Raw genomic sequence first — 25,137 nt, 5'->3', positions numbered from 1 at the left:
CAGACAAGTTTATTTACTGCAGAGAGGGCCAGTCTACAGAGCTGGCTTCCACACTTCCAGTGCAAGTCTTCACTGGGAGAGAGGAAAATGGTCTGAGGTTCTATGAGGAGGCCGGGGTGACCACAAGGGCATCCTGGAATTGGAGGAGAAAAGTCAAAAAAGTTTTTTTAACATTCTGCCCTTTTGTGGTTTATGCTAGTTTATCCTCCACAAGGTGACTGCTGGTATTGGGGGTCATGACCTTGAATTCACTCATAAAAAATTCTTGGGAGGGTCAGAGCAGGAGCGTCTGTGTGTGAACAGTGACACCATGCAGGGGCCTGGGGCACAGGTAAAGTATCTGAGTGCAAAGTCTGGGGTTATATAGGACTGTTGTCCCCAGGCCCAGCAGATTAACAAAACTCCCAAGAAGTTTTGGAAAATGTAGATTCCTGGCTGTATCCATTGGGTCCCAGGCAGCTAAATTTTTAACAACAGTCTGCCTTTTTTGAGGAAACTAAGTGTGATACAAGGAATGTAACCTATTAGATTTCCCCCAACATTCTATTATGATAATTTTCAAATATACAGCAAAGTTGAAAGAATTTTATAGTGAACACTTGTATACTCATCACCTAGATTCTACCATTAACTTTTTAAAAGCCATACTTGTTTAATCTCGGATCTGTCCTTTTTTTGGGGGGCCCTGCTGCGCATCTTGTGGGATCTTAGTTCCCCACCAGGGATTGAACTTGGGCCCTTGGCAGTGAAAGCACGGAGTCTTAACCACTAGACCGCCAGGGAATTCCCTCAAATCTATCCATTTATTCATTCCTTTGACTAGATTTTAAAACATATTACATTGTAAGGCTATAAAAAGGATATCAGTGTGCTGCTAGTCCAAAACAAATTAATAGAGCAAAACAGGAAATTTGGAAAAAGCAGATCCAAAGTGTGAAATGATACCTTTCTAACCCGAACTGCAAATGATGCTTTGCAACTTGATTAAAAAAAAAAAAAAAGGACAGTTGCTAAATTCCCCCTAATAAGAGATACATGAGATCTACTAAGCTCCAGCCACCCAGTTGGATGGACACCTGTTGTGTCCATCCAACATGAATTAAATGCAGTATGTGTCTTAGATAAACTGCTTATATTATAATTGAATCATTGTATATAGTTCATTAGTGCATGGCTGGCCTGTATATTTAGACACCTGCTGGTTTTATGGGTAAGGAACCTGGGCTCAGAGAGGCCAAAGGATCTGCCTGAGGGCCCCTGGCTAGAGAGAGAGGCAGAGTTAGCATTTGAACTGGTCCTCTGGTCCCTGAGTCTAGACCCAGCCTAGGTATCATGCACAGTATGCTGTCATAATTCTCCATCAAAGCCAGCTGAAGCATGGACACAGTTTTTGAGGCTGGGCAGTTGAAAATGAGTCAAATGTCGCCTTGCCTTTGAAGCCAGTTAACAAAGCCTCCTACCCTTCCCTCTGCCAGGTGCGATGACAGGTAAGATAGAAAAGGCTGGAGGTTTATGACTCCAGGCTAGGACAGCCATCCTCTTCCGCTTACAGATGAGGACGTGAGGCCCTGAGAGAGAAGGGACTTGCCCAAGGTCCCCCATAAGTGACCAGAGGGACCAGGATTGGAGAGCAGCACCCACCTCCCATCCCTGGGCTCTCCCTGCGACTGTATGTTTAACCCCACTCACCTCTGTCAGAGACCACGAAGCTGCCTCAAATCCCAAGGCCTTCACCATTGACACTGAGATCCCGGATCTTAATTTGCCTGAAATCACAAGTGTGGTCAGAGAATGGTGGGCCTGGGGTGGGATTGGGCAGCTGTGGGAGGCTCACAGTTCCTTGACGTGGCACTCCCGACTCAGACTGCCCCTTTTGCCTCTCCCTGTTCTCCAGCCCTAGCATCCACCCAGCCTCATCTCCCCATTTTTTGTCTCCAGCCCCAGCTTCTGGCTGCTCCTAAAGGTACCCTCACATCCTCTCCTGCTCCTGCTCAAGAAAGATCAGGGCCTCCCGTCATCCACAACACGTGCCTATACTTTGAGATTTCTTACTCTGATAAAACAAAGACATGACAAAAGTCAGAGGTTACCAATTCTCCCCATCCCCAAGACCTGGGGCTGAACGGGAATAATTCCAACCTTTTCTCTTGGCTTCCTCCACTACTGACATGAATAACAGCCAACAACAGCAAAGGCTAAGAACTGTTGAACACTGACTGTGTCCGGCGCCCCCTCTCTGCCCCCATACACACATCTTCTCCTTTATGCCTCTGAGGAAGGTGCTCTTATTTTCACATTTTACAGAGGGAGAAACTGAGGCTCAGGATGATAAGGCAGCTTGTCCAAGGCCAGGCAGCCAGCAAGAAGGGGAATCAGCACTTGAGCCCGGGTCTATCGGAGGCACATTGGGTGTGCTCTAGTTGTCTGTTTCCACCTCTGTCTCTCTCCTGCTGTCAGCCCTGTGAGCCTGGGGCATTGCCATGCATGCCTAGGCTCTGGCATGAGTGAAGGAATTGGGCTGGGATGCTGGAGATGGGAAAGCTTATTTCCAGGTGGGTGACCTGGAAGACTTCCTGGAGGAGGCAGAATTAGAACTAGGCTCTGAGGATAGGTGGAAAATAAATGAAAGGGGCCCCAAGTGGAGACACAGGCAGGAGAAGTAAAGCACCTGCCCTCAATGCCCTGGGGACCAGGGGGATGGACAGCAAAGGGACGCACCGTTCTCGTTTGGCAGCAGGACGGAGGCAAGGATCTTGGTGGTGAAGTCTTTCAGAAGTTCAGGCTGTGAAAGAGAAAGGGCCCCATCACCCTGGCTGAGAATCTGAAGTCCTCCCAGCCATTGCTAGGATGGGCACAGTCCCGCCCTGTGGCGAGGGCAGCTGGTGGAGATGCTGAATCTCAGGTTCCTGACTGGTCAGAACTGCAAGGGCTCCATGGACAAGATAGGCTGTGGGGGGAGGGGTGGGGCACAAACCAGGTGACCCTGAATCCAGCAGGTAGGGGACTGACGTACGTTTGTGGGATGCATCCCTCACCCCCAATCTCAAGGGCTCCACCGCTCTGTTTCAGCAGAATTCTCCAAGGGAATTTCACCCTGTTTCCCGAGTTTTTGACTTCTCAAGGGAAGCCAGAAGTCCTGATTTTCATGTGGAAACCTCCCCATTAAAAAATATTTGTCGGGCTTCCCTGGTGGCACCGTGGTTGGGAGTCCGCCTGCCAATGCAGGGGACACGGGTTTGCGCCCCGGTCCGGGAAGATCCCACATGCCGCGGAGCAGCTGGGCCCGTGAGCCATGGCCGCTGAGCCTGTGCATCCGGAACCTGTGCTCCGCAACGGGAGAGGCCACAGCAGTGAGAGACCCGCGTACCGCAAAAAAAGAAAAAAAAAAAAAATTTGTCAAAAAAAATTAAAAGAACAAAAGGGTGGAAAAATTTGCCCCTCTCCAAAACATAGAAACAAATACCCCACCACAGCAGAAGACAGGATTCAACCAATTTGAGATCTCTGATTCAGTCTGACTCAGGGAAACTGAGGACTGGGGGGGAAGGGGCTGCCCAGGGTCACCACTGAGGTGAGTCTATATGAGCAAAATGAGATGTGAATAAAGGAGATTTGTTTCTGATTTAGGGTCAGAACTTTACAGAAGGGAAGTCTGTGTGTATCTGTGTTTGTGAATGTGTGTATTCTCAGCTGTGTCTGGCATACAGTAGGTGCTCAGTAAACACCTGAACCAGGAGGTTGGACTTTGAGGCTGAGATCGGGGAGGCTGGCCAGCTCACCATGGGGCTGCCCGTGGGGACCTTGTTCAAAGCAAATCCTGGGCAATGTCTGCTTCTGAGATGGACTATCCTCGGCAATCCCCTGCATACCCAGGGAAAATCTGTACATACTCACATTGAACAGGCCAATGGCTGAGTTCATCAGGTGAATCTGATCAGAGCTGCAACAGAAGATGCCCATGAGGCTGGTCCCTCGGAGTTCCATTCATTCATTCACCAACTACTTACTGAGCACCTATTGTGTACCAGACACGGTGCAGGCTCTGGATGTACAGCAGTGACCCAAATAAAATCCTTGCTTCATGGAGCTTACATTGTAATACATGGGGGAAGCAGGGGGAGATAGCAAACAAATAGTTGCCCAGAGAGCAGGCAGAAAGATCACCCCCAGGAGTGAGGACCATGGTGGACTGAGGAGCTCTTTCTCCTTCTAAAGGGGGTACCTAATTCCTAGCTCCACTGTTTGTTGCCATGTAGGAATGCAGGCCATGGCGGCCAGATATTCTGATTTGTATATGTTGGCGACTAATTTATATTAAAAACCCTAACCCTATGTGAGCTGATGAAAACACATCCATGGGCTTGATTTGTCCCAGGAGGCTCCAGTTTGCAACCCCTGAACTCCCTTTGGGGCAGCAGGAGGGTGGTGGGATGAGGGGAGGACAGGCAGGGTTGTAGGAGGCAGCGGGAGCCGTGTGCTGCTGGGCTGGGCTCCGTGGGGGCTCAGCATCTGGGCATGACTGTCACTGCCACTTTCTTGGTGTCCAAAATGGGCTGCCCCAGGCCGAGGGGATGGTGCTGGGCGGCCCCTTCCCGCGTGGCCAGGGTCAGCCTGCCCCGTGACTGCTGCAAGGCCATGTCCCTCTGCTTTCTCTCACACTCAGTCCTTGACAGTAGGACAGACCCGGCAAGACAGCCTCTCTGCCTGTCCTGAAGCAGCCTTCACTCACGCTGTCACCCCAGAGGCTCAAAACACTGGGTGTTTAAAGAAACCAGTGGTCACCAGACAGGACTCATTTTCATCAGCAGAATCTTCACAGTGATTTTCATGTTTACCTGATTTTGTTAAAGTAGAGCATAAGTAGGTCACCTCTCGTGTAAAACTGAGCTTCTGAGGTGGCTTCCTGCAACAAGAGAAACCCAGGCCCCATTTATTTAGAGGATGTGTCAGGTGTAGAGTGTGGGGTTCTGCGAGGAGGCTCTGGGACCAAGCTGACACCGTCTGAATCTCAGCTGTTGGCTGTGACCTTGGGAAAGGGTCTGACCTCTGTGGGCCTCAAATTCCTTCTTTATTGGGCTGGTACCTGTACCCACTCCCCATTGAAGAGACTGCACAGAGGATTACTGATCATGACAATGATGACAGTAGCCAATACACACAGAGCCCTCACTGTGTGTCAGGTGGTGTTTTAAGAGCTTTATCTGATCGTCTCCTTTGATCCTCACGACTCTTGTGAAGTGAGTCCTATTATTACCCCATTGTAGAGGTGAGGAAACTGAGGGGCAGACAGGATGGTAAATCTTAACCGGTTATTATTATTGGAAAGGTCAGAAACAGCCAGGCCTGAAACGCAGGTGCCGAAGATATCCATCATCTTGACCCATGGGCTGGGGTGAGCCCAAGTGCCAGGCTCCAGCTCCAGGGCAGCTGCACCCAGAGAACAAACTTCTCCTGCAGGCCTGGGCTTGGTGACCTTTTGAAAAGTGCCTGCCATTGGCCATGGAGGGGAAGTCCCCAGGGAGTGAGGCTGGCCAGGGGCAGTCCACTTCCCCTGCTGGTTGGGGGCTCAGAGTATCCTCCCACACAGGAAACCAGGGCACTGTGCGTCCTGGAGTTGTGTGAATGGTGCCCGCTGACGTGGCGTGTGGACAGCCTGCACAGGACATGCAGCGACCCTCCTGTAAGGAGAGTGTAACGTTAGCCTCCAACAACCAGGTGATGTCCAGATTCCTCGGCCTCACTTATCCAGGGCCCAACCATGAACCTCGCCTCGTCTCTTTCTTCTCCCTGTCCTCTGTAGCATGCAGCTGGTGGCCCACTCAGATCCATTTTTTGGGTGGGGCATCATTCTTCAGCTGAATGCAGCTGCGAACAGTGCCCAGCCTTCCCCTTGTCTGGGGAACTGCCCTTGCTGGAGCGGAGCGGCCTTGCTGGGAGGTTATGTTGTGCCTACTCTGGGGACAGTTATGGCCAACAACTGAAAGACAAGGGGGAACAAAAGGCCAACCTTCTTGTTTCAGCCTGGACTCGACTCTGTGGTGCCGCCATGCTCCAGAGCTCTCTGTGGGGTGAAGCAGAAGCGAGCCTCCAGCTGAGACCACATCCTTGCTCAGTCCTTCTCCTGGGAGCTCTCCCCCAATACATCACTTTTATAAGAGTCTTTGTCTCGGGCCTGTTTCTAAGGGCCCCATCTAAGATACCTTCCTACTGGGCTTGCCCTTTGATGACTCCCAGCCCCATACCTTTACGCACAGGGTCCCCCTATATAGAAGCTCTGAGATCTGACCTGCTGGGGTTACTGCAAAAATCAGTTAAGAACTTACTTGGAGCTGATTTAGTTCTGTTCATATTTCAGAAGAGGAATTACCCCTTTCCCTCTCAGCACTGTGGTTTGGATAGAGCCAAACCCAATCCCCCACTCCTGTGTGTTTGTGTGTGTGTGTCCCAGCTCAGAAAATTTACATACTTCGTTTTTCTGGCCACACTGGTTGGTTCATGAGTGGGCATTTGACCCTAACTCAGCCAATGAGAGTCAGGTTTGGAAGTTCTGCTGGAACTACTGGGAAAGAGAAGCTTTTCCATTGGGGTTGCCAAGCGGATAGGTTGTAAGCCTGATGTAGCTTGGGGGCACTTCCATGAAGGGATAACCTGCCTGAGGATGAAGGTAGCACAAAGAAAAACAAGGGAAGAGAGAAGAATGAAGATGACATTGCTTGAACGCCTGGATCCAGCTATTCCTGAAGCTATCTTGACCTAGACTTTTCAGTTATATGAGCTAATAGAATTCATTTTGTGCATGTGAATTAAATTTCTGCCCAAAGATCCTGACTAATAAAGAGCTGGGCCCCCAAATCTCCTGATTCTTGGTTCAGAATTCCCTTCCCCTATCCCTCTGAGATAAAAAGAGTGGTGGAAAGGTTTAGCAAAGCAAAAGGGGTGAACAGGAACAGTGGACAGGGGTGTCCCGCAGGTTGCTGCCAACGTCTCAGACAACTGAACTCACAATGCCCAGGGTGAAGAAGGGGCGGTAGGCTTTATTGGTGGCAAATACTTCCAGCATGATCAGTTGGGCCACCTTGGCATGGCCCTGGTCCACAAGGAGCTCTGGGGTCTTCTGAGTCAGGATCTTCACGATTTGTGTGCGCCCCAGCTGATTTGCTGCCTGAAAGGACATCAGACCCACATGTGACCTCCCAAGTGCCTCACCATGGCCTGCCGGCCCCATGCAGCCCCATGTGGTCTGGCCACTGTCAACCTTCCTGGACTCCCTGCTTCCTCAGATCTTGGAATAGACTGTTGCTCTCCCCATCTCACAGCCTTTGGTTTTGCTTCTCCCTATATCTGGAATACTTTTCCCTTCAGGGAAGCCCTTCCTAATCTCCCAGACTCTATCAGGTGCCCCAGTAGTGCTCTCATAACCCCTAGAATCTGTCCTTTGTCATCACACTTGTAACTGAATTATTATCTGTGTAATTATTTGATTCAGGTCAAACTGTCCTGTTAGATTGAAATATCCGTGAGGACTGGGACCAGTCTGTTACAGTCACCAGTGCTCGAAGGACAGAGCAGTTCCACACATACTTTACTCCCCAGAGGCCAGTAGACAGACCACAGCAAACACCCTTCAGGCTGCAAATGGCAAATGGACCAACCTTTTCACTGATCACCTTGATGCTTGACTTCAGCCTGCGGGCCATCTCAGGAAGCTAAGGAAGAGAGGAAGCCAGAGCAGGTCCGCTGGCGGGGAGAGGGGAGACACACCCCCAGCAGCCCCACTGCTGGGATCCCCCAAACCCCAGAAAAGCTGGGAGGACCTGGTGGTCCAGTGCACATGTCTGTCCCTGGTGGGAAACATCCCCTATGTCAGTGGCTGTGGAGAATGAAGTCCCCGCCAGCCTGGACTTTTATTGTGGGTTGGTGGTGCTCGTGGGTCTGTGGGCGGCTGGCTCCCTGTTCTGAGGACATAGAGAAGCAACCGAATTCTTACTATAGTCATGAATGTGGTTGCTGGTGACCACTCCCCTTTTCTTGTCATCCCAGCCCCTCACCCTGACTTCTAATCCCCGAGATCTTGGTGATCTCTTGTCTGTCAGCTGACCTGAAGTCCTGTCCCACTCCCCTAACTTTGGGCCAACCCTATCCCCTTCTGGGCCTCGATTTCCCCATCGGTCACCCCGGTGAGGTGGCACACTCCAGTTGACTAGGGGTGGTTTTCTGCTGTGCTGGTTTGATCAGGATTCTGTGGCTGTGTCGGCATCCAGGGTCAACAGGAAGGAGGGCCCCGAGAGATTAGTGATGTCTGCCGTGGGTCCTGCAGTGGACGACGGTGGTGCCATCACCATCCCAGGGCCAGTCAGAATCTAAAATGCCCTTTGGACAGGCCTGTTATTTGGTAGAGGAAGCAGGCATTTCAGGTTCCAGGAGGGCAGAACTAGGACTGGTGCTGGATGTTACAGGGAGGTTTTCAGCTTTGGAGTTATATATCAGAGGCAGGGTCTGTTCGAGAAGGGAGTGAGCTCTCCATCACTGGAGGTATGTAAGCTGAGCCTGACAGATGGTGCCTGCTTAGGGGTCCTTGTGTCCCCGTTGATTCAGGAAATCCCCATAATGCGGCAGAGGTGGCTTCACGCTCTGTCCCATGCTGAGGCTTACCACATAGTCCAACAGGACCATGAGTTCTTCTGGAGGGAGCAAGGCAGCTACTGCAGCATTCACTATATCCTTCCTCATGGTGAGGCTGAAAGGGCTGTGGTATAGGGAGGGCAGATTCAGGGAATCCATACTGTCATTGAACAGCTTAGTCACCTTTCCTTCCGAGTCCACCAACTTGGCCTAAGGAGACACAGAGCAGAAAGTTGTCTGGGAACTTTAACTCCACGACATATCCAGTAATAACCTAGAAGGAAATGACACCATTCAGCTTGTTTCCCTTTTTGCATTTGCTGCCAGGAAACTCAGCCTGGCATTCAGTGCTTTGCTGTAGATGATGACTTATCTCAGGTGCCTAGCAACATCTACTGCACTTGCACCCCTCAGGTAATCTCTGATTTTTAAAAAATCTAGATGTCTTATGTGGCATTTAGGTTTCAACTTCTCAGATACCTCACAAACCCTTTAGATGAAGGGAAAATTCAAGACTGCAACAGAACGGATGGAAATGTTTGATGCTGCTGTTTTCCAAGGATCCACGAAAGCTGGTCTGAGATTCACGCTCCGTTGCTTGAACTGGTCCCTGAGGGCGTCCAGCCCCAGTGTGGGTGGGAGGCTCCACATTTTATAGAGAACTGATGGTTACTGGTTTCTTGCCAGGCCCCATGCAGCCTCATTTCTTCCTCTCCTTGGTGACCATTGTTATTACATTTTACAGATCAGGAAATTGCGGCTTAGAGGGGTGAAGAAACTTGCCCAAAGTCACACACCAGGGAGCTGTGGAGCTGGGAGAGAAACTTAGGTCTGTGTGATCCTCAATGATGTGTCTCCATCCTGGGCTCTTGTTCAAGGTCACCAGGTATTTAAGGAATGGAAGGGGCTTGCCTGCAAGAAAGGCCAAGAACCCCACACACTCTGGACCCTGACTGGAAAAATCAGGGTTGCAGGAAATCAGGTCACTGGGGTCCATGTTCTGTGTGTGGCTTCCAGCTGCTGATTTTTCTCCATCAGAATGGTTTACATGGGACACATTCAGCCTGTTGAGATTCTTCTAAATCAGCCTGTGTGTCCTAACTGTGACTGGCGTTTTTCTCCCCTGAAACAGACCCATGGTGTCTGACCCTTGGGAGTCAGAGAAGGGCAGTGATGTCCCCACTTTCTCCTTGAGGTCCCATGACACTTACCCCCAGGATGAGATGAACAACATTATGGTCGATGGCAGGAGACATAAAGTCAAACTCCAGATGATCAGAGTTGAGAGAAACAGGCACTGCTCAGGGAGAAGAAGAAAGTTCTGTGAGGGCGGAGGACAGTATTGGATGGGATGGTTTGGGGCTGCTTTGGGCTGGGACAGCATTATTGCATGAGGTGGAGTAAGGGGAGGGGCAGGCGTAATGATGATGTTGATAAGGACCATGATAAAAATGATGATGGGGCTTCCCTGGTGGCGCAGTGGTTGAGAATCTGCCGGCTAATGCAGGGGACACGGGTTCGAGCCCTGGTCTGGGAGGATCCCACATGCCACCGAGCAACTAGGCCCGTGAGCCACAACTACTGAGCCTGCGCGTCTGGAGCCTGTGCTCCGCAACAAGAGAGGCCGCGATAGTGAGAGGCCCGCGCACTGTGATGAAGAGTGGCCCCCGCTTGCCACAACTAGAGAAAGCCCTCGCACAGAAATGAAGACCCAACATAGCAAAAATAAATAAATTAATTAATAAACTCCTATCCACAACATCAAAAAAAAAAAAAGATGATGATGATACTGACTGACATTTATTGAGCATATATCAAGCACCAGGTAATGTGTTAAACTTTTACATGTGTTAGCTCATGGAATCCTCACAATAACCTTAGGAAGTAGGTCCTACAATTACCCTCATTTTACAGATGGGGAAAGCAAGGCTCACGAGAGTGAAGTGACTTGCTCAAGGGCATACTGTGAAAGGATCTGAACCCAGTCGGTCCTATGCCAACGTTCTGGTTTGGAACAAAACTGACCTACTGCTTATACCTGTCTACCTCCCCCACCAGACTGATCTGCACGCCCCCCCAGGGTCTGGGTCTGTGCTAGGGATTGCGTGCGTTTGCCTTGGGATTCCCCACCTGGCCGCCAGATGGCGGCGGCGTCTCATGTGCCCGGGCGGAAAATGGAGAGGACAAGGGAGGGGCGCAGAGGCGGACGGGGAGCTGGTCGTTGGTCTGCCTACTCCTCGGGGAGGCCTCCTGCCCTGCCCCTGGGGAACAGGGAAGCCGGACAGACTTGGGTTGGAGCCCCAGCAGCCTTGGCTAGCCTCTTCCTGCCTCTGAACCTCAGTTTCCTCATCTTAAAATGGGGATAGAGTAGTATACCGGCCTCGTAGGTTGTACAGGACTGGTACCTAGTAAAGTTGGCTCAAATCTGAATTAAACCAGATTTGGAACTTGAAGAATTGGGTTAAAGCCTTCCCCTATCATTAATTTCCTCTGTGGACTTGGACAAATGATTTCATTTCTGAGCCTCAGTTTCCTTATCTGTGAAGTGGGGTAGTGATCCACTCCACTTCATGGAGTTGTCTGAGGAGTCAGTAAGATAGTGTATATAAAACACTCAGCCCAAGGGCTTGGCCCAAAGCAGGTGCTCTATGGGTGCTGAATGCCTATTGATTCCATTCTCTTCTTTCCACTCCTCTCTGGGGGCTTTGAATGAACCTCTTCAGATCCCAAAAGAGTAGATGGTAGAATTTTCTTCTTCCTACCAGTTCCCTCTCTGAGGGGTCCAAGAACTCAGAATTTCACTGTGAGTGATCTGAGGATACAATTTATTTCTTCCCTAGTAGCCCATAGTAGTCTCTGATCATCCATCCATCCATCCATCCATCCAACCATCCATCCATCTATCCACCCATCCAGCACACATCTGTAAGCACCTCTCTGTGCCAGGCAGAGAACCTGCTATGTATCTGGAACTTTCCCATAAACTTTTAAGCCTCACTAACAATTCTGTGAGGTAGGGCTGCATAAACCCCATTTTATAGATGAGGAAACAGAATAAGGAGGTGGAGTTGGCTTTTTCAAAGCCATGGAGCAAATCAGTGGCAGAACTGGGATTTGAACTTGCGTTTATCTGGGGTGCCCACTGGCTCACATAGAACCTTGCACATACTGTGTGCTCATGAAGTCACAGTTGTGGTGATTTCCTGTCTGCTCATCCTGGCCAGGGATCAGATGATTTTTGTCTCACTTGCTCCTGGGCCAAGTTGCTGCTCAAGCCTGATGGGGGGAGGCCTGCCTTGGGCAGGGCCAGGGCCTAGAGGCCAGCTCAGCAGTCAAGGAGAAAGGTATGAGAGAGCGGCACACCTACCGTTCGTCAGGTTCAGGAGGTCCTCACGCATGTCCTCAAAGGCTGCCTCGATCACAGGGCACAGCTGCAACAGCACAAATGCAGGGCCTCCATCAGCCAGGCGCCAGCACATAGCCCCACAGTGACCCATGCCCAGCTCTCCTGAGCTGAGTCCCATCCCTGTGCCCACGGCCAGCCAGATTTTCACCCATGGGCTTGAGGACTCAGTGGTGCGTCTACGTCCCCAGCCATCACCGCTGCTCGGAGCCCGTCACAGCCTCTGGTGTCACTTGGCATCTTTTGCAATGGTTTGTCCCTTGCCCTGTGTCCAGGGTGTGCCTGTCCTGTCAGCTGTCCTCCCCTCAGACTCATCGTGTTCACAAGAGCCCACGTTTCCATAGGAGGGAAATGGAGAATGCGTTCCTTCATTCACTTCTTGAGTCAACACTAGGTACTGACTTCCTTCCACGTGTCAGGTTAGAATACAGGCCAGCAAGACAGACCCAACCAGACTTGCGAACAATCTCTGTGGGTTTCTAGCTCCAACATATCTCTTTGCCCCCCAAACTCTTCTCCCCTCAAAATTGCAGCAGTTCTCAGCAGGGGAGGATTTTGTCTCCCAAGAGACATTTGGAAATTTCTGAAGGCATTTTCAGTTGTCACAGTTTAGGGGGAGTGTTACTGGCATCTAGTAGGTGGAGGCCAGGGATGCTACTAAACATCACTCAATGCACAGGACGGCCACCACAACAAAGAATTAGGGGGCCCAAATGTCCATAGTCACAACCTCTGGCCTGAGCTGTTCTTCTTGGGCAGGAAGTTAAACAATTGGCTTACTTGACCATGGGGCCCAAACGCCTTGTTCTCTGCTCTAGGCAGCCTGTTTTCCAGGGCAGTGCTCTGAGATTTTGTCATTTTGTCTTAGGTACAATTTCCCCAGTGAAGAACCTTCTCATTGACCACCCATTGCTACTCTCGAGAAATGACAATGCACTTTGACGAATGTTAATTTTTCCTATGAAAATCCTGTTCCCTGCTCCAGCTGCTTTGCCAACCCTGAACCCAGGAAGGATGGAGGAGTTGAGCTCACAGACTCCCAGCATTCACTGCCTGTTCCTCACGGGAAGGGTGTCGCTGGCACCCTCTGCGTCTTCTCCCACAATTCCCCTTCCTTCAGTTCCACCCCTGGGTCTCAATCCTGGCTACATATTAGAATCCTCCTCTGGGGCAGCTAGGATCCTCCGGGATACCAGGGCCCCACCAGGCCAATTAAATCTGAATCTTTCAGGTCGAGCCCTGATATCGGTATTTTAAAAAGCCTTCCCAAGAGGTTCTGATGTGCATTTGGGATTGGGACCCACATATTTACACTGAAAGGGGCATCAGCATTTTCTAGATGGGCTCCTGCCAGATTTAAACATGCTGCGCCTTTTTCCCTTCATGCCAAGTAAAATATTCATAGGACTGCAGTTTCAAACCCAGTGATTCATGGTGGGAAACCATGATGATTAATGGAATGCCAGTTTTCACTTTATTTGGCTTTTCACCCTTAAAAACAGATATCATGCAAAGAACATTTTATAATCCCAAGTTCTTGCCATCTTTTCTAGTGGAAGACACATCTTTAGCTATTAAAGTATAATGCCAGTTAAAATATGATTTTGCTGGAGGCTGGGAAAAAATTTCCAGCTGGGCTCTACTTGAAGAAACTGCCACCTTTAAATAGAAAAAAAAATTTCTTAAGAGAATAAGTACCTCACATAAGTAAAGCTAAGTTTTACAGAATTATTTACTTTCAGAGTCCTTTCAGAAGGCTCTCTGGAATGGTTTTAAGAAGTATTAAATACGGTGCAGCTATTAAAATAGTTATGATTATCATATCTATCATAGGAAATAGACACACTGTAGAGGATATCAAATAATATTGATGTCGAGTGCAGCCACATAAAAATCTGAGTGCATGTGGATGGAGATTTGGAAAACAACAGGCAAAAGAAAAAATAACCGCCAAGGTTGAAGGATTATGGGTATATTTTCCCAAAAGTTTTGGTTATAATAGTGTGTTTTCCATTCAAAAAAGTTTTTTTATTAAAAGTATATTAATTATTTGACAAGGTGTTTTTATTATTTATTTATTTCATTTTGGCCATGCAGCGCAGTGCAGCATGCAGGATCTTAGTCCCGTGACCAGGGATCGAACCTGCGCTCCCTGCAGTTGAAGCGTGGAGTCTTAACCACTGGGCTGCCAGGGAAGTCCCTGACAAGGTGTTTTTAACCCCAGGAGAATCACTGTTGTGAACACATCTTGGAATTTACAGTGAAAATCAATGGTCACAGTGGATGAATCCAACTTATAGAGTTTTAGTTTACCTGTGACATTGAAGGGACATATAAAATGAGATGGATTCGTGTTTATGAATAAGAAACATAAGAAAAATAAGTGCAGCAAGACCTGGTGGGTGACAAACCCCTGATGACACAACCAGGATGGTGTGAGGCCCTGGTGTGCTCGAGCCAGCTTGGACCAATTTACGAGGGCCAAACGTTAAATTTTTAGGAATATCTGAGCTTGGTGCTAAATCTGACATTATTAAAAATTAAGTTGTATAAACTTACAATTAAATAAGTTATGCTAAGATCAAAGTCAATGAAAACTCAAAACTCATTACTTCCTAATTATTTTGTTTATTTTGCTGTTATCTACTGTTCTTAGCTTATTTACATCTATTGTATCTGCATGGTGGAAGTGCCATACAAGAGTGGGCCACCAGGCATCTCTTCCTGACTCTGCTCAGTGACGTCACACTAGTAGCTTGAAACTGGCAATGGAAGGGGTGTTTACATCAAGGAAATCAGTAAATGTTACAAATCAGAGCTCCCTTCCTTCAACCAACCCCTCCTGAGTCAATTGTGAGCAATTGTCAGCACATCACTGTTCAAGGTCCCCTGGCTGACTTTTGGGAGTTTCATTACCTTGATCTCAAGAATCCACTGCTGAAAGAGTGACCCAAGCCCAGAAGCTTCCCACTCAAGGAAACGCAGGTCCCTTAGCACCAGCGTGCAGTTCCATCCCCAACCACAGGGGGAGCAAGCTTCACAGGCCAGAGAGACCCTGATTCCACTTACCTCGCTTTTCACCAGTTTGGGCAGGGCTGGCACCAGGAGGCTTATGACCTTGTCAGCTAAGGAGTTGAGCAGGAAGGAGTGCCTTCCCAAGAGGAGAAGAGGAGAGAGATGAGGCAGGGTCAGAGATGATCACCCCTCCCCTGTTTTACAGGAGGGGAGACTGAGTCCAGGGGAGGAAGGAACTTGCCCAAGGCACAGGGCCTATTAGAAACAAGGCTGGGGTAGACCCTGAGCCTGGTGTAGACAGTGGCAGACAGTTCTCAGGGACAGGGCCTGGGGCTTGTCTTTAGGAATTCGTGCTGGACACTGGGATGAGGGCAGTTGGCATCCCCCCCATTCTCCTGCTAAGGAGAGATGGAGGGAAGCACCATGTCTTTGAGCATCTTTTGCGTGCCCTGCCCTCAGCTGAGTGCTTAGCGCTGCTGCCCTGTTAATCCTCTCACTGTGGCCTGGAAGGTGAGGCATGGGGAGGTGACTTGCCCAGCGTCACCTGGACAGTAAATGAAGGAGACACGTTTGCCTGACTCCACAGTTTATACCCATGGCTCCACCCTAGTCTACCTGTGTGGTTTGAGGGGCCTAGGAAAGAGCCTCCTCTCCACCTTCAAAAGTTTGCCCCAATTTCTGGCATGATGCCTGAAATCCCATCATTATCACTTCACCCTTGATATCTTGAGCTCTCTTTGACATCACAGATTTCCTGGAGGGAGCTCCAGATCAGGAGTCAGGAGAGATAAGTCCTTTTCCTTCTGTGGGCTTCAATGTTCTCCATCTGTAACATGGGGCCAGGACACCACCTGGCTTCCCTCCCAGGCATGCCAGGAGCCCAGTGGGAGGAGGTCACACTCACTTATGTAGCAGGCTGATGCGCAGCCTCCCGTGGCTGTTGGAGCAGTTGCTGAGGACCAGGCGGGAGTGGTCTCTCTCGCTAGTCTCCACGTGGATGATGGCTTGGGCCTCCACCTCCATGTGCAGCTCCACAATGGTCTTGACCAGGGGCCTGGGAGTGGAGGAGCCCCATGCTGTGAGCTCCATCCCAGCTTCAGGCTGGATCAAGCCAAGCCTGCTTTCTACCTCTGTCTCCTGGCTCTCACTCCTCCCTTCTCAGGCTCCTTGCTGGGTTCTCCTCATCTCCTCAACTGTTGACTTCATTGTGTCCCAGGCTCAGTTTCTGGATTCCTCTCCTGGTTTAAATCCTCTGCCTATGTCAGTAGCTTCCAAACTTATACTCACTTCTCAAATGTCTCACAGGCATCTCAGGTTTAACATGTACAAACTGAACTATGGCTCCTTCCCCGAATCTTCTCCTCTCATGATCTTCCCTGTTTTGTTTGCTGGCCACTCCATGCTGCCTTGACCCCTCAATCTCCCCTCTCCTCCCGCCCCACCCTGAGCCCCCATTCAATCTGTCAGGAAATCCTGTTGTGTCCTCCGAGACGTATTTGGAATTTGTCTACTTCTCACCACCTTCCTGTTCCTAAACCCCGGTCCATGCTATTATTGTCTCCTCCTGAATTATTGCAGTAGCTTCTGGATAGCCTCCCTGTCTCCACTCTTGCCCCCATACACAGCAGCCAGAGGGCTTCTTGAAGAATGTGAAATCATGTCATGTCCCTCCTCTGCTTAGAGCCCTGCACGGCTCCCATCTCGCTTGGTAAAACCAAGTCCTCACCTTGACCCACAAGGCCCTGTACGATCTGGCCCCAGATGCCTACTGGGGCACCACCTCACTGCCCCCTTTCCCCGCTCTCATTCCGTTCTGTGAACAAGGCAAGTGCACTCTTGCCTGAGGGCCTTTGCCCTTGCTCTTTCCTCTGCTTGGAACTCTCTTTTCCAGACACCTGCATGGAGGATGGGGGTGGGGAGAATGAGTGGAGGAAACTGTCAGGCCAGCTGTGCCTGACTGAGGGGACACTCACGTGTTGAATCCAGCTACCATGTCCAGGGGAACATTGATCATCAGCTCCCGGCCATCATGTAGGGGTTGCACCTGCAGCTGGTGGATGCTGGCTGAGGTGACTTTCAGCCTGGATGGGACACGAGAGAGATGAGATTCATGCCTCATGTTCACTGAGCATCGTCCCCAGACCAGCTTCCCTCCATCTTTCCTGTCTCCAACCCCCCAGTGCCCAGCGAGCAGCTGGACCCAAGCCCTGTGTGCTGACTCCTCCTCAGCACGGTCTTGCCCCCATCCTTCTCCTCTCCCCTGCCCGCAACACTTCCATGGCTCCCCCATCACTTAGGAGATGAATCCAAGCTCCTGGGGCTGACTTGTAAGACCATCTGAGCCCTGGCCCTGCTGATCTCTCCCTCTTGGCCTTGGGGTCTGAGCACCGGCCACTCTGACCCTCACCTCCCCCTGCCCATGCCTTTCCTCAGGCCAGTCCCTCTGCCTGGAATGCCATTTCTTCTTGTCTCCTGGTGAGCATGGAGTCATTGGCTCACCTGTCCCCTCCACTGAGAAGCATCGCCTTATCCCTTCACCCTCCCACACCAGGTGACCTTCCTCTGAGGTCACCCCCCTTAGGCTTCCTGGGTCACTCTCTTACGGTTATTGTTACTCCTCTGGGAGCCTCTGAGGGAGAGGCTTTGTTTGAGCCATCCTTCACGGTCAGGCACAGAGCTGATACCAACCAATGCTGGTTGACCGATCGATTGAGCATGCAAAGCGCGTCCTGGGCAGATGTGTGGGCAAAGAGCTAGCTCCCGACTTGGTTCTGCTCCACTTACCGGACGATATGCTTCAGGATGGACCTCACCAGGCTGCTGAATATGCCCCCAGCCGACTCCTTCTTCATGGCACTGAGCAGCGGCAGCTGCTGCAGGGTGTTGACAGCATCGTGATCCTTCAGTTTCTGTGTCAGCCCTGGAGACAGATCCCAGGGATTAGGGTCCAGCAGGGGGGGCGAGAAGGATGGCTTGGTGGGGGCTCCAGGCTGGAAGGGGACATCACTCAGGGCTACGTGGACTGGGATATAAGGTGAGGCTCTGGATGGCTCCATGCTGATCATCTCCACTGTGTAAATGTGGCCTGCAGGACGATGGTCCGGATGGGTCGCTTTCACATGAAGACTGTGGCTGGGCACGGGTGGGACCATTCACACCCTTGAACATTGCCAGCCTCTGCCGGGAGTGTTGGCCAGGACACCCGGCACATGGACCTGCAACTCTCTCCCTAGCCAGGGGCAAACACTCTGGAGCCAAGAGGCAGGGAACTCATAAGGCCTTGTTTGGGGCTGTTTTGCTGCTGAAACTCACTTGCTAATGATTCTCTGACATCCATATCCTATGGGCCTGTTGTCCAAAGAGCCCCAGGTGCTGAGTAGAGAAAGGAAGAGCCAGGACCCCTGGGTTCTGGTCACTGTTGGACTTTTTTTCCTGACAGCTGGAGCCCATTTGACTTGTGTGCAGAGCAGCTCAGAGTGCTGGAGAGCTGATGCTCCAGAAGAAAACCTCAGCCAGTGACTGACGGGAACTGGTGTATAAATACCCCAGCTCCCTCCACCCTCGGGCAGGAGGACTTAGGTGTGTCGCCGCCCCGTGGGGACGCTGTATCCCAGAGTCCCTGTGTGTTGGTGCCTCTCAGAGACAAAGTGGGCCTTTTTGCCTGCCCTGTGACAATGGAGCTGGTCCCTGTAAATATTCCTCCTCTGCCAGCTGGCGCACTGTTCAGCACTGTCAGTAGAGGCTCTGGAGGGACATGGGGGAGGAAGGAGCTTCCCCTCCTGGCCCTGGTGCTCCTCTTGCCAGACTCCAGTGGCATCACCTCCCAGAGCTTCAGGCTGTGAGTTGAGTGGACTCCCATGGGCAGCCCGTGCTGGGGGCACCCCAGCTCCCTTCCAGGCAGTTACCCAGGGACAACTTCCCAGTGAGTCAACAGCAATCCCTTTGTCCAGGGGCTGCCCCCCAAAGAAATCCATTTGCTCCTTGGCAGGCAGTTCTCTGCCAGGTGGCCTCAGCCTGCCAACCGTGGACCAGCTCTCACCCCAGACAGCTCAGGGACTTTCCCCACCATTCAAGGGGCTTCAACACACTCCTCCCATGAGTTCTGGGGAGGATTCTCTCCTCCAAGTTTCTTCATTACTTGGATTTGAGCTCCCTACTGCATCCCAATCCCTAGGGTCTCATTTGGCGTTCTCACTTTTTTTCCTTTTAGCCAATTTTCCAGTATTCCAATTCCTGCTGATAATTCTTCATACAAACCCATCCGTTGGGCTTACTGTGTGGTTTCTGCTTCTGACTGGCCCTGACTAACACAGACGCCCAGTAGGACTGAGCTGCAGCTCCCGGTGGTAACTGGCTTCCCCTTACCTGACTTGCTTCCCGCTCTCTTGCAGGTATTTCCTGGGATCGCCTCCAGGACAACCCACCTGCACACAGCTCCTGAACTCAGACGCTGCTGCTGGGGAACCTAAATGGCTGCTCTTCTCCAAGCTCCTTCTGGCTGAAATTCCACATGCTTGCGATTCAGCGTGGGCCCAAGGCACATATGCCTCCCCAAAGAGTGTCAAGAGCTCTCTGCTTCCCATCCCTCCTAGGGGTTCCCTCCTCTGGTTACAATGCCTGTCTGGCCCTGCAGGACCTGGCCCATCCCTGCCCATCCAGATGCAGCCCAGACCCACTGCGTACAGAGGATTGGTCTCTACTTGCTCTAGGGGGACCTCCAGAGCCCACTGATTTCCTCCCTCTCAGGGGACAACACTGGAGCAGTGGTTCTCAACTGGGGCAATGTACCCTGGGAGACACTTGGCAATGTCTGGAGACATTTTTGGTGTCACAGCTGGGCCGAGGACGCTGCTAAACAGCTAGAGTGCACAGCACAGCCACCCACAACAGAGGTATTCGGCCCCCAAGGTCAGCAGTGCTGAGATTGAGAAGCTGAGCTGTAGAGGCCATGAAGCTCTTGTTACTTCCTGTAACAAGAAGGTTGTTGTTACTTCCCAACAACCTAAGGGGGCGGACCCTCTTCCAGAGGAGGAAACCGAGGCTCGGGGAGTTACCAGGGCCACAGAGCTGGAGCATGGTAAAGCTGTGCCCGTGGCCCAGGCGGCCAGACTCCCAGCTGAGGGTCTTTGCTCTGGAGACTAGCTGCGCCCTGGGTCTAACTCAGAAGAGGCGCTCTGGCAAAGGGGTTTAAGGGAGAGCGGCCGGAGAGGCAGTTGCGTCGTCGCGTGCAGTGGCCGCACACCCCTTCTGCAGGCCGTGGAACCTCAGAGTAGTGCGTTTGGGAATCGTGGAATTTAAGAAGAAGGGGATCTTGGAATCATGGACTCTTGAGGATCGTAGACACTCCCCAATTTTGTAACTCACCCAATCAAGTCTCACCCAAGACCTGGGAGCCCAACAGTGCCCTGCATACCCCCAGTGATGGGGAACTCTCTCCCTCCTTTGGAGGGCTGCTTTACCTGCCCCCTTGCCTTATGGTGGTGAGGCCTTGGGCAGCCAAGACTTACTTTGTTCGATGACTTCTGGGCCGAGGCTGAGAACCGCAGGAGGGCTGAGGGTGGCTCCCACCAGATTGGCTGCCAGCAAACCACAGAGGAAGGTGAAGGTCCGTGGGCTGGCCATCTTCTTGGGGGTGGGCAGGTGGCCCATGGCACAACCTGGGGTGAGCATAGAGGGCCCTGTTAGCTGGGCAGAGAGACCCAGGCCAGGCCCACCACGCCTGGTGACTTGGGGCATGGAGTCCAGGAGAGGCTGTTTAGTGAGATGGTCAATAGAGTGGGCTCTGGAGCCCTACTGGGTCTCTGTGTCCTTAGACAATCAACTTAACCTCTCTGTGCCTCAGTTTTCTCCTCTGGAAAATGGGTATCATAACCACTACTTCATGGAGTCGGGATTAAATGAGTTAATATCTAGAAAGCATTTGGCACGGTGCCTTTCGCGTGGCAAGCACTTGGAAGATATTAGCTATTTTCTTACAAGACAAAACAGTGCTCAGGACAAAACACTTCTGCTTCTTCAGTTCCTCAGCCAACTTCACTTCCTGGGGTTCCCCTCTTGCTTTACAAATTTCCAGTCTTTCCAAGCTGCTTGAAGTTCCCAGAACTTACCTCGTTCTCTCCTGTGTGTGCGTTTGCCCTGCTCTTCCTGCTTCCTTATCTGCCTGCTGAACTCCTGTTCATTCTTGAAAACCGCTTACGTGTCCCTTTCTCTGTAAAGCTTTCCCTCTCCTGCAACCAGGGAGCCTGGACCACACTTGGAGAAATGTCACCCTGGAGGCTGGTATGTGCCCAGGACAGGAAGTTTGGGGGCTGGAGGGAGATGAGAATTCAGGTAAGATGCAAAGTGGTAGGAAAGCTCTTTGCTTAATTCATAAAACTCAGTGGTTTGAGGAGGGAGTAGGTGGCTGTTTGGAGCCAGGAAGAGAAAGGCAGAAAGAGAGAGGAGAGGCCCATGGGTGCCTCCCGGGAGAGGAGCTTGGGGTGTCCTGGCTCCTGGGCTGCTCTGTCCCCTGCAGGGTGTGGAGCATCCGCAGCTATAACCTCATCCTGAGCTCGCCAGCCTGCATCCTGGCTCTGCCCCCAAGCACCCTTCTGCCTCCTATGGGCGGTCCTGCTTGGAGGGACGGAGGATCCTGACCCAGAGACCTGGGCTCTTGCTTGGCTCAGCACCCGGGTTTCTTGTTGCCTCAGACAGACGTGGCCTCTGGATGACGAGTGTCTTCTGCGAGCTGGTGCAGTGTGAGCTCTCTGACGCACTTGCAGTAACGCTTCAATATCTGCCTTGCTGACCAGGCCAAGGGCTCCGGGAGGAAGGGTTGGGTCTACCTGCACCCCACTGTGTCCCCACCAGCCAGCCTAGTTCCTGGCACACAGTGGGTGTTTAGTAGGTAAATGGTTGCTGAATGAATGAATGGCCCCTGGGAGCCCTGGAATAGTGGGAGAATGTGAGCCTGCTAATCTGGGAAGGTCTGGGCCACGAGGACCCCTGTCAAGTCATAGGACCCTCATCCCTGAGTCTCAGGAGACCTGAGGGTGGAGGAGAAATATCGTGGGCCTGGGAGTCAGACAGACCTGAATTGGAGGCCTGCCTCTACCACTTGCTGTGTGATCTCAAGCAAGTGACTTACCCTCTCTGTCTTAGTTTTCTCATCTATAAAGTAAGGGGTAATAATAATAATACTTACATGACAGGGTTTTTGGGAGGATTAAGTAGGGCCATCCCTTTGTGGCCCGGCACGCCGCAAGCACTCAATGAGTGTTGGCTGTTACTCCGATGATGAGAGTTATTATTGCTAATACTAGGGTCAGAAGGAGCCACCTGCAGTCAGAGTCAGAAGACAGCGGTGACGCCCTGCCTGCACCCTGCTCTTTTACCCGGGAAGCCCCCCGGCCCCACCCCACTGTCTTTTTCTTTCAAATACCTTGATTCTCTTTTGCCTTCATTATCAATTCACACCCCTCTGTCCTCTTCTGATCAGAGGTGCTCAGGGAAGCAAGAGGATGGTAGCCTCCCCTCTTGTGGAAAATTGTCTCCTCTACAAATCCAAGCACGACACACACACCCACCACGTTGCACCTCACCTCTTGGCCTTTGCCTATGCTGTTCCTTTTGCATGAGATGCCTTTCTCTCTTCCTTTGCCCAGCCAACTTCTACTGAGCTTCTCCACCAACATATCACCTCTTTCAGGAAGCCTTCCCTGACTGTCCGCCACCACCATGTCCCTGGGCTTTCCTTGAGCACAGCATGTACCATGTTGGCCCATATTGGGAGTTTCTTGATGGCCAGGACTGTCTGATAGTTCTTATCCCCAGAATCACCCCAGCATAGGGCTGGCCACAGAGCAGCTGGTGCGTGCAGAGTGGATTAATGTCGTGGGGATGAGGTCGGGGAAAGACTGGGCCAGTCCAGTCCCTCATCACTGCTCTTTGGTCTTCTGGGTGAGGAAGCTGGGCACCTCTCTACCCCCTGGCCCTGACCCTCAGAGGTCCTAGTGGACTGAGGGATCTTACACCGGGGCCAGGCCTCCCTCCTGCTCTTGACCTGACCCCAACAGATGCCTCCAGCTCAGTCCCTTCCTGGTGACTTAGGCCCTTAGCCCCTTCCCTACCCTTTTACCTGGACACGTGGAGGCGTCGGCCTGCTGCTCTCCTCACCTGGGCAGTGGGTCTGGAAGTCCAGCCTTATATCCTGTACACCCTCTGCATCTGGGCTGAGGTCTCCAAAGGTAAATATTTGTGGCATCTGGTGAACCACAGCCCCACCTCGAACTCCAGCTTCCTGAGGTTTGGAGAAAGGAGGATCTGGCTGACGCGAGGGGTGGGTGGGGCACTGGCAGGGGAGCCGGACCGGGCACAGCTTGGCCTCTGCAAGGGGCTCCCTGCCTCCTGGGCGGCCACTCCCATGGGGACAATGATGAAAACAGGAGCAGTGATGACATATTAAGCACCTATAACGTGGAGGTGCCACCCCAGGCTTTACATCAGTCATATCAACGGAGTCTCATTCCCACCAGGGTCAGCATTGTTGCCTTGACTTTGCCACAGAGGTACCGGCTTCACCAGCCAGCAAATGGCAGAGCCAGCACTCAAACCGAAACTCTGACCTCATAACCTGTCTAGGGATATCTTGGTGGACCCAGGGCGTCCTGAGACCGATTGAGTTTCAGTCCTGGTGCCACTATTTCCATGCCTTGTGACTCAGGACATGTTCCCTAACCTCTCTGAGTCTCAGTTTCCCATCTGTGAAATGGGAATAATGGTAGCACCTGCCTCCTCAAGTGCTGAGAGGACAGGGACTGGAAGTCCTGGCACAGAGTAAGTGCTCAATAAATGTGAGTGCTTGTTGCTGTTATTATTGCTTAGAATAGGATGAGCCTTTGCAGACAGGTTATGATCATAGTGTAGCCAAATAATTAACCTGGGGGATGGAAAGGATAGCCTTGCCCATCCCTTATTCCTAAATATGTCCTGGGATTTAAGAATACACATCTCCATGAATTAATTCACTCAAGAGAATAGGTTTGAATCCCACTTTTGCCCCTTCTTTGCTGTGTAACTGTTGGCAAGGTAGTTCACCTCTCTGGGCCTCAATGTCCTCATCTGTAAAATGGGGATTATGCTAGCACCTCCCTCACAGGCTGCTGAGAGCATGAACTGAGGTGCGCGCTCACCCAGCCCTTAGCCTGTGTTCTTATTCGTTCATTCTGCAGCAGTTGCACCAACTTTGCCCTGCCCGTGCCTTCAGAAGTCTCAGTGAGTATTCACGGGGTGAATGAGTGAGTCATGGCTGTGAACCAAGGGGACCCCTCTCGCCCACTGCCTGGGTGCCTTGGCTCACTTCACCCAGAGGTGGGTGTCAGCAGCCCTGAGTTTACCCAGGGTATCTGAGGCCCTGAGAGGTGAGTGCCTTGCTCCAGGTCCATGCCCAGGGCTTCCAGAGCTGGGACTTGAGTGTATTGTATAGTCCAGACCACACACTCTTCACTACTACTCTGTCCTTCCCCAGTGACTCAAGCTTAGTGTCGGGGAGCTGGACCCAAACAGGGCCTTTTGGCATAATCTGGGGAATCATCCTTTGCTGCCTGGCTTCAGTCTAGAAGCTGGGATTGTGGTTCAGAGATGGGAGAGCCGGTACTGAATGCTGCCTCCGTGTGCAGGTGGACAAGAGAGGGGCAGCGAGGGCCGTGGTGTCACACAGTGCATGGCCAGGCCCTGGCTGGTCTCCCCTCCCTGGAGCTGTCAAGACGAAGAAGGCAGAGCATTTGCCATCCTGCCACGTCTGCAACGGCCCCAAACACCTAACGATGAGATGCTTCTGTAGCCAGAGCGGCCTCCCAGAGGGAGCCTGCCATTCCATTGGGCGCATTTCCAGAGGCAGATGCCTCCTCCCGGGCTCTCCAGCTGGCTATGCTGCCCCCCATGGACAGCGCGCCTCTGTCCTTGGAACCCACAACCTTGCCCTCAGTGCCGCTCAGCCCCCACCAATCCCCAGACTGCTCAGGGCCTCTTTGTCCTGGCCTCCCCTCTTTCCAGCTCCCAGACCTTTGCTTGTGCTGTGTCCCCTTCCTGGGATGCCTCATCCACCCCCCTGAAGACGC

General features: G+C 51.7%; 1 protein-coding gene across 1 annotated transcript; it reads right to left on the bottom strand.

Moving 5' to 3' along the window:
- Positions 1-49: 49 nt before the first annotated feature.
- On the bottom strand, positions 50-23,165 carry BPIFB1 (BPI fold containing family B member 1). Its single transcript, XM_030830911.3, has 16 exons — positions 23,157-23,165; positions 20,548-20,697; positions 17,825-17,960; positions 17,014-17,121; positions 15,945-16,094; positions 15,095-15,176; positions 11,990-12,053; positions 9,834-9,919; positions 8,653-8,832; positions 7,653-7,706; positions 7,004-7,162; positions 4,836-4,903; positions 3,895-3,940; positions 2,719-2,782; positions 1,690-1,766; positions 50-133 (listed from the first exon to the last, which is right to left on the bottom strand). Exons 2-16 carry the CDS (start codon positions 20,687-20,689, stop codon positions 101-103), a joined length of 1,449 nt encoding a protein of 482 aa, XP_030686771.3. The 5' UTR covers positions 20,690-20,697; positions 23,157-23,165; the 3' UTR covers positions 50-100.
- Positions 23,166-25,137: the final 1,972 nt, after the last annotated feature.

This window comes from Globicephala melas, chromosome 15 (genome assembly GCF_963455315.2).
Source record: "Globicephala melas chromosome 15, mGloMel1.2, whole genome shotgun sequence".
NCBI lineage: Eukaryota > Metazoa > Chordata > Mammalia > Artiodactyla > Delphinidae > Globicephala > Globicephala melas.
Note: the sequence above shows the minus strand (reverse complement) of the source record. Positions and strands in the feature narration are given on the sequence as shown.

What these genes read in the sequence shown, in the direction of transcription:
- BPIFB1 (XM_030830911.3), bottom strand. Translation starts at nt 20,689, where the DNA reads ATGGGCCACCTGCCCACCCCCAAGAAGATGGCCAGCCCACGGACCTTC. An exon ending in TGGTCCTGTTGGACTATGTG is followed by an intron (nt 7,707 to 8,652) that starts GTAAGCCTCAGC and finishes TCTCTTCCTTAG; the next exon opens with CTTCCTGAGATGGCCCGCAG. An exon ending in CTCTACTTTAACAAAATCAG is followed by an intron (nt 3,941 to 4,835) that starts GTAAACATGAAA and finishes CTTCTGTTGCAG; the next exon opens with CTCTGATCAGATTCACCTGA.